Here is a 6,546-nt window from a genome sequence, read left to right on the forward strand (position 1 = left end):
TTGGTGGCTAACGTTCGACTAATGTGACAGCGCCGAACGCACTTTTGCGTTTGCTGGCTGCCGCTGTGTTTTGTCCCATCGGCGCGTGCTGGGCAGCAAGACGCATGTGCTGAAATTTGCCTCGAGACATGGCTATGGAGCGAACAAGAAGGAAAAAAACGTTTCCGTTGGAATGCTGCAAGCGAACGACAAAGAAACGAATGGGTTTGCCTTTACTTCCAAAACCAGTGTTATGGTTGAGATTCTATTTATGAGTTATAATAGAAAAATAGTTTAACGCCATTGCATGTAAATAATTTTGTTATGCAAATTAATATTCCAAACAATAGCAAAAAACTGCCAAACTGTGATGCATTGCATTGCTGTCGTGTACAAGGCACTTCACAACGCGCGTCGCAGTGACGTTTGCCGTTTGCTACCGTCTGCGTGAAACGTCACAGCAGCTGTAAACAAAACAATTTGCCGGCGGCGCGGAAAGCACGCACTCTCGTTTGCACTAGTGATGGGTAATCCGGAGCGGAGTCATGGATCAACTCCGACTCCGGTGCGCAAAATATGACTCCGGCTCCGGATCATAACTGGATTCGACTCCGGATCAGTCCGGATTACTCCGGAATACTCCGGATCACTCCGGATCACTCCGGATTACTCCGGATCACTCCGGATCGCTCCGGATCACTCCGGATCGCTCCGGATCACTCCGGATCAGTCCGGATCAGTCCGGATCAGTCCGGATCAGTCCGGATCAGTTTTCGTACATATTCGATGTACGACTTCAAAGTCAATGAGCTCATCAAGAATTGTCTAAACGATAATGGACAGTCATTCCGGATCCGGAGTGATCCGGAGTGATCCGGAGTAATCCGGAGTAATCCGGAGTAATCCGGAGTGATCCGGAGTAATCCGGACTGATCCGAACTCGGAGTTGATGAGTCCGAGGGTTTTCCCGTATGCACCCCCCCCCCCCCCCCCCGCTAAACAGTCCGGAGCAACTCCGAGTCCGACTCCGAGGGGTGCCGGAGTCGGATCGATCCGACTCCGGAAAAAAATTGTATTTACCCATCACTAGTTTGCACAAAAGCAGCAAGAAAAAGCGATCCCGAAGGTAAAGTTGTGAGCAGAAAATTTCGATTCCAACACGTAAAGTTCCTTATAATGGCACAAACAACCGTCGCGAATCAATCGACATTGCTACCACTCGGTACGTATGCCATCTCTGCATCATGGGCGATGAGGGGTGACTGAGCAATTAGCACCGGGAACTAAAAAAAAAAAAACAACCATTTCTCAACCAACAACAGAGCTGGTAGATAAATGCATCGGTTCGCGGATACACATCATCATGAAGAACGATAAGGAGATCGTGGGCACGCTGCTAGGGTTCGACGACTTTGTCAACATGCTGCTGGAGGACGTGACGGAGTATGAGAACACACCGGAAGGCCGGCGGATAACCAAGCTCGACCAGATCCTGCTGAACGGCAACAACATTACGATGGTGAGGGGTTTACATCCCTGTTGGCGGGATAGTCAGAAAACACACAAAAATTTTACTAATTAATTGTTGATCACTGTTTTTAGCTCGTGCCCGGTTCGAGCGGCGATCTTCCGGAAGCATCGTAAAGCGCTTGCGGCATATTTCCCCCTCCCTGCTGTGGCTGCTGTGAATCGAGAAGAGTGTGAATTAATGTAATTGAAAACGCGAATAATGGAAGAAGAGATAACACTTGAAACATAATTCGTTTATTTTGAAAAAAAAAAAACAAAGCAGAAAGGCACCGCTAAACGCCTACGGTCAATATCACGGGCATTGCTTCCACCTCCTTAATGGTTTCCTTAATTTCCTCCTCCCTGTCCTTGTCCACCTCATCCGCACCGAGCACGGTTAAGATCGCTTCCGGCGGCGCAGTGGATCCATCGGTCGTTGCGCTACTGCTGGAGCTGCTCTGTGGCTCTAGCGTCGTAAGCTCGTCCTCCTCCCCGGTAGTGGTTTCCTCCGTAGTAACGGCGTCATCATCTTCCTCCCGTACGGTCGCTGTGTCCGTGGTGGAATCGCCAGAAAAGTCGTCTTCCTCCGAAACGATCGTTATCTTTACCACGCCCTGCGCATCGGTATCGTTGGTGTACACCAGCTCGGCCGTTTCCGCCTTGATGTGGTGCTCCTCGGGCGTGAGCGAAATGTGCACGAGCGAGGGAAGCACGTTGGCCGATTCGAGATGCAGCACGCTTTGCGCTGCCGGCACAGTAGATTCCTCCCCGTGGCCACCGCTGCTGGTCGGGCGGGGCTCCAGTTCTACATCCTCGCTCACCACCACGAAGCTATTGGCAATGTTAGTGAGCGCCGCACCGAGCCCGGTGCCATTCTGAGCCACCGGAATGGCGACGGACATGGCTGCTAGTAGGAAAGCACTTAACTAGGGAAGGGGAAAAAATGCGGATATGGAGCGTTTTTAGTAGAACGAAAGTAAATCTCAACTCAAACACGCACCACAAAACTGGCTGCAAGGGTCATCTCGTCTCGCTTCGGAAAAGTTCTCGGCAGCGCTCAACTCTATGTCCGTTCTTCGAGCGATAAAAACGTACTAAGACAGACGGCGGAAGTTCTGAGCAGCGGCCCTGGTTCGGTCCTTCCTTCGTTTTATGCACCAGCGCCGGCGGAGCAGCACGATAATAGGTAGTGTACTCCAGGTAAAAAAAGGTCGTTTTTCTTCACTCTCCAGCGGACGGTTGACATTGTCCGGGGGGGGGCACACAGCACAGCCGAAGTTGTCGTGAAAATTAGCATCTTTCCCCCCTTCTCCCAATCGTCACATGCTCGTGAAGGACTAATTTAGCGCTACGTCACAGCACGGTTTTGCGCTGGGGGGTTTTTTTTCCAACGCCTTCTTCGATGTGTTTTCTTTCTTCTCTTTTACAGAATTGTGACTATGCACTTACATTTTTGCGCCGGGTGAATAAGCCAATATAGGCGCATCGGGCGAGGAATATATGATTCATTGCAGTGTTGTCGAAAAACAGTCATCTAACGGACAACATGAACTTCGCAATGACTGCGCACACAAATTGCGGAAAACAGTAAGAAGTGCAGAGGAGTTGAGACATTTTTTTAAGTTTTCCGTCTAGTTTTAGCATCCCCGAAGAGTTACTAATTAACAAACTGGAAATGGTGACCTGTATCACGGTTGAAATCAAATCGTTAGCTGAGTAACTACAACACGTGGCTTAGGACCTTTGTAACGTGGCGACAAACAAATGCTGCATTTATTTTCAACATTTTGTTTTCCTTCAATCAAAGCAATCGGGGTGATTCACCAAAAAGAAGAAAGCAACAGCTGATACTCACATCGAACTCAACAAGTCGTCCTGATACCCATTGGGTAGGAATTCAATATACCGATCACCTTGTCACATACGATAAATATATCGTCACTATTGGTCCCCCCCTCTGCCCATTCCTACTACACGTCTGGTGTGAATCTTCTCCCGGGCCCGATAATTAGCTGGCCCCGTTGCTGTGTGTATTTCGATCGGATAGCGATCGCGATGCTCTTAATTGTGACGTCCTACACACAGCGGCTATCACATCCGTGTGCTAAAACATGAGGCAGCCGGGCGACGACAAAATGGACACTCTATTTGCACTCATATATATAGACCTGCCCGAACACGCCGGCCAACGGTGTCATTCGCAGGTGAACATCCGCTGCAGAAAGTTGAGCAAGAAACGAGATCCGAGACACAACAATGGTTGTTACGAAAGGAGCAACGGGTTGGAAGAAGTTGGCCGTAACCGTGTGGTGTGCGGTGGTGGTGGTGTGCTGTGTCGTGGCTGGCCCACTTCCGGCCGAACACCCGAAGGATCATTCCGAGTCCTCCGAATCGTCCGAGGAGAAAGATCAAGGCTACCCGCTCAACTCGCTGTACAGTCCGCTCGAGTACGGTGCGACGGTGGAAAGTGACGAGGCGACACTCATCGGTGGCAACAGCACCCAGAACACTACCAAGGAGTTGTGAGTTTCTGAATTGGGAGTTCATCTCCTCGAGAGGGAAAAGCCTTGAAATAATGGATCTGTTTGCGCTTCCCTTTAGGTACGTGATCAAAGCGGTGGTGTATGAAATTGGAATTCTGGCCGACGTGCCCGAGAACGAAACGCTCGAAGGAGATGAACCAATCACGTAAGTGTCTTTGCCATCCCCCCAAACAACCTCTTCTGAATGTCTGTCAGAGTTCCTTAACAGACTGTCTTTGCTCTCTTTCTAACCCTTCTATTAAACACAGCCACCAGCAGGTCGATTTGTCCTTCTTCAGCCACGGCGGTAACGATACGCATCTCGACCTTGGCGACATTCCCGTGCCCATCCAGACCAGCGTGCAGGGACAGGTGTTTACCGGTATCGCCCCGGTGCATGTCGGTACCGTGCCGACCAAGCTGACCGATCTGCTGTCCGCCCTGCCGATCGCCGGCACGGTGGTGAACATTTCGCAAACCAACAGCTCGTACGTGGAGGTGCACAAGCACAACATTAGCGATGCGGCCGTCCTGCTTCAGGGGCAGAACGATCTGAGCAGCTTACCGTTTGGCAGCTCCGTGAGCGAACCGCTGGTGCCGGCGAGCGTGGACGAGACGGTTGTTGGACTGACGAACAAGGCGAAAACGCCGGAAGACGAGAACCATTGAGTGTAGAGTAAAAGGGAGCAGAAAGGGAAATGTGTGTTTAGCATAAGATTTACCCACTATTTTGTGTAAAATATATTGCTGTTTTTAAAATTTGTAATTATTTGTGTTGTTTGTAGTGCAAAGTATTGTAATTTACGTTACTGTTGTATCATATTTAGATCAAAACTTGATCACGATCAGTTACCAAAAATCCCTTTCGAAGGACTGTGGGAGACAGCTCCAATTAGAGTTGCTTCGGTTATGGTTTAGGGTCTAAAACTGGTCTCGATGAGTCATCCCAATCGATATTGATTTATTATAATTTAAAATTGGGCAAAAATAGATAGCGATAATGTGATACCCGAGTTTCCAGGCGCGTTCATTCATTATCACCAATATTGCACGCAATCACAAAGATGTGATAATGTGATCTTGCCAACAAAATGCAACCTAAGTAACTCTATTTACTATGGCCGCTGTGTCATCCATTCATTCATCTTTGAAGTTCAATTCAAAACCATTGTCGAGTCAACACCAATCAACGAGTCAACGCGATCAAAAATTCAAGTACAAGAACAACAATCTTGATCATCATCCGAACCGATCATCCACTAAGGAGATGTTTTCAATCGGTTCCAATGCCGTCAGACACAACGCCATCAAATCAATCATTCATTAGCACTTTCGGGGCATTAGCAAATCAAAAGGGCATTAGAGGATCGTGTGTCCGTCCGGTTGCTGGACGGTGTTGGGAGCGTTTGAAGGGGAGAAGATCACACAGCACACCCGGACTTGCCACGATCAGACAATTGGAGCGCGTTCGGAGGCGTTGTGGCGGGGAACAATTCTCTGCTTCAATTATTATCTGCTCTGTTTATTTAACTTATAAAGAATCTGTGTGTTTGTGTGCCTTTTTTGTTGTTGTTGTTGTTGTTGCTGTTCTTGTTTCTTCGTACTCGTATATCATATTGGTAAAGAGTTGATGTTTTCCTTTGTTTTTTCTTTCTTTCTTTTCTTTTGTCTTGTTTTTTATGAGCTCGTTTTTCATTTCAATGTTATTTCCGTCTTTTCATCGTTCTTTAACTACTTACAAGTGTCTTTTAGCATTTAAACTCGAGCAAACACGCACGTGAGTTATAGTTTTAGATGGTTTTTTTTACAATTGCCTTTTTGTCTTTTCCCTCCCTCTCTCTTCCTTCCAAACCTTACTTTGCATCGATAAACGAAAAGCTTTCTGCTCTCGCTGTGTGAGAGTTTTACTGCCTGCTGCTACTACTAATGCCGACTTTACCCTATAGTAAACACTAACTCTTTTTTTCGTCACATCCAAACCGGATTTAGCTGATTGAGTGTGACTCGTTAGCCTAAACCTATTCCTCCCCCATTCTACACTAGACATTTCTGCTGTGTTTTTTGTGTCTGTTTGTTGTTGGTTAGAGTTTGTCAAGACGCTAACAATATTAGCCTTGCTTCTGCTGCTTGGGTTAGTAGTAGGGGTTGTTGTTTTAACGCGTGAGTTGTCTGCAAATTTTTATAAAGTTATAAAACCATGAATCACACTCACAAACACAACGCAATCGCACAACACAACGGTAACTGATCACGGTGTGGACTCTGCACTGGCCCTCAAGGTGGTAAAAACGCTACCCACTACTCACTTTCGTATTGGTAGGTAAGGTTTGACTGATATACATACACTACACTGGCTTTTGCTCGTTGTACAACATCCTTCAAGCTCCCGCAACGTATGGTCGTGTGTTATTATAGGGGTGTGCAGCGAATCTTCCTCGATAACGAGAAGCAGAAAAAAAAGAAACAATCTCTAGGAACTTTTTTTTTGCTCACAATTGCTGTGCCATTATGCAAGCGTGATGATAGTCGAAGAAAT

General features: G+C 47.4%; 3 protein-coding genes across 3 annotated transcripts; 2 read left to right on the plus strand and 1 right to left on the minus strand.

Moving 5' to 3' along the window:
- The first annotated feature begins 478 nt into the window (after positions 1–478).
- Positions 479–1,733, plus strand: LOC121593813 (U6 snRNA-associated Sm-like protein LSm5). Its single transcript, XM_041916517.1, has 4 exons — positions 479–497; positions 1,077–1,201; positions 1,302–1,498; positions 1,582–1,733. The coding sequence occupies exons 2-4, from the start codon at positions 1,156–1,158 to the stop codon at positions 1,621–1,623; spliced, it is 285 nt and encodes a 94-aa protein (XP_041772451.1). The 5' UTR covers positions 479–497; positions 1,077–1,155; the 3' UTR covers positions 1,624–1,733.
- Positions 1,722–2,825, minus strand: LOC121593812. The gene is made up of 2 exons (XM_041916516.1): positions 2,489–2,825; positions 1,722–2,414 (listed from the first exon to the last, which is right to left on the minus strand). Exons 1-2 carry the CDS (start codon positions 2,510–2,512, stop codon positions 1,782–1,784), a joined length of 657 nt encoding a protein of 218 aa, XP_041772450.1. The 5' UTR covers positions 2,513–2,825; the 3' UTR covers positions 1,722–1,781.
- Positions 2,826–3,660: 835 nt separating this feature from the next.
- LOC121593811 lies at positions 3,661–4,776 on the plus strand. The gene is made up of 3 exons (XM_041916515.1): positions 3,661–4,010; positions 4,090–4,176; positions 4,280–4,776. Exons 1-3 carry the CDS (start codon positions 3,745–3,747, stop codon positions 4,677–4,679), a joined length of 753 nt encoding a protein of 250 aa, XP_041772449.1. The 5' UTR covers positions 3,661–3,744; the 3' UTR covers positions 4,680–4,776.
- Positions 4,777–6,546: the final 1,770 nt, after the last annotated feature.

The sequence above is a fragment of the Anopheles merus genome, chromosome 2L, assembly GCF_017562075.2.
Source record: "Anopheles merus strain MAF chromosome 2L, AmerM5.1, whole genome shotgun sequence".
In the NCBI taxonomy this organism is placed as follows: Eukaryota; Metazoa; Arthropoda; class Insecta; order Diptera; family Culicidae; genus Anopheles; species Anopheles merus.

Coding starts and splice junctions, on each gene's coding strand:
- LOC121593813 (XM_041916517.1), top strand. CDS start 1,156: ATGGCACAAACAACCGTCGCGAATCAATCGACATTGCTACCACTCG. Junction 1,202..1,301: donor ATCGACATTGCTACCACTCG/GTACGTATGCCA, acceptor AACCAACAACAG/AGCTGGTAGATAAATGCATC. Junction 1,499..1,581: donor ACGGCAACAACATTACGATG/GTGAGGGGTTTA, acceptor CACTGTTTTTAG/CTCGTGCCCGGTTCGAGCGG.
- LOC121593812 (XM_041916516.1), bottom strand. CDS start 2,512: ATGACCCTTGCAGCCAGTTTTGTG. Junction 2,415..2,488: donor CCCTTGCAGCCAGTTTTGTG/GTGCGTGTTTGA, acceptor CCCCTTCCCTAG/TTAAGTGCTTTCCTACTAGC.
- LOC121593811 (XM_041916515.1), top strand. CDS start 3,745: ATGGTTGTTACGAAAGGAGCAACGGGTTGGAAGAAGTTGGCCGTAACC. Junction 4,011..4,089: donor CAGAACACTACCAAGGAGTT/GTGAGTTTCTGA, acceptor GCTTCCCTTTAG/GTACGTGATCAAAGCGGTGG. Junction 4,177..4,279: donor GAAGGAGATGAACCAATCAC/GTAAGTGTCTTT, acceptor TATTAAACACAG/CCACCAGCAGGTCGATTTGT.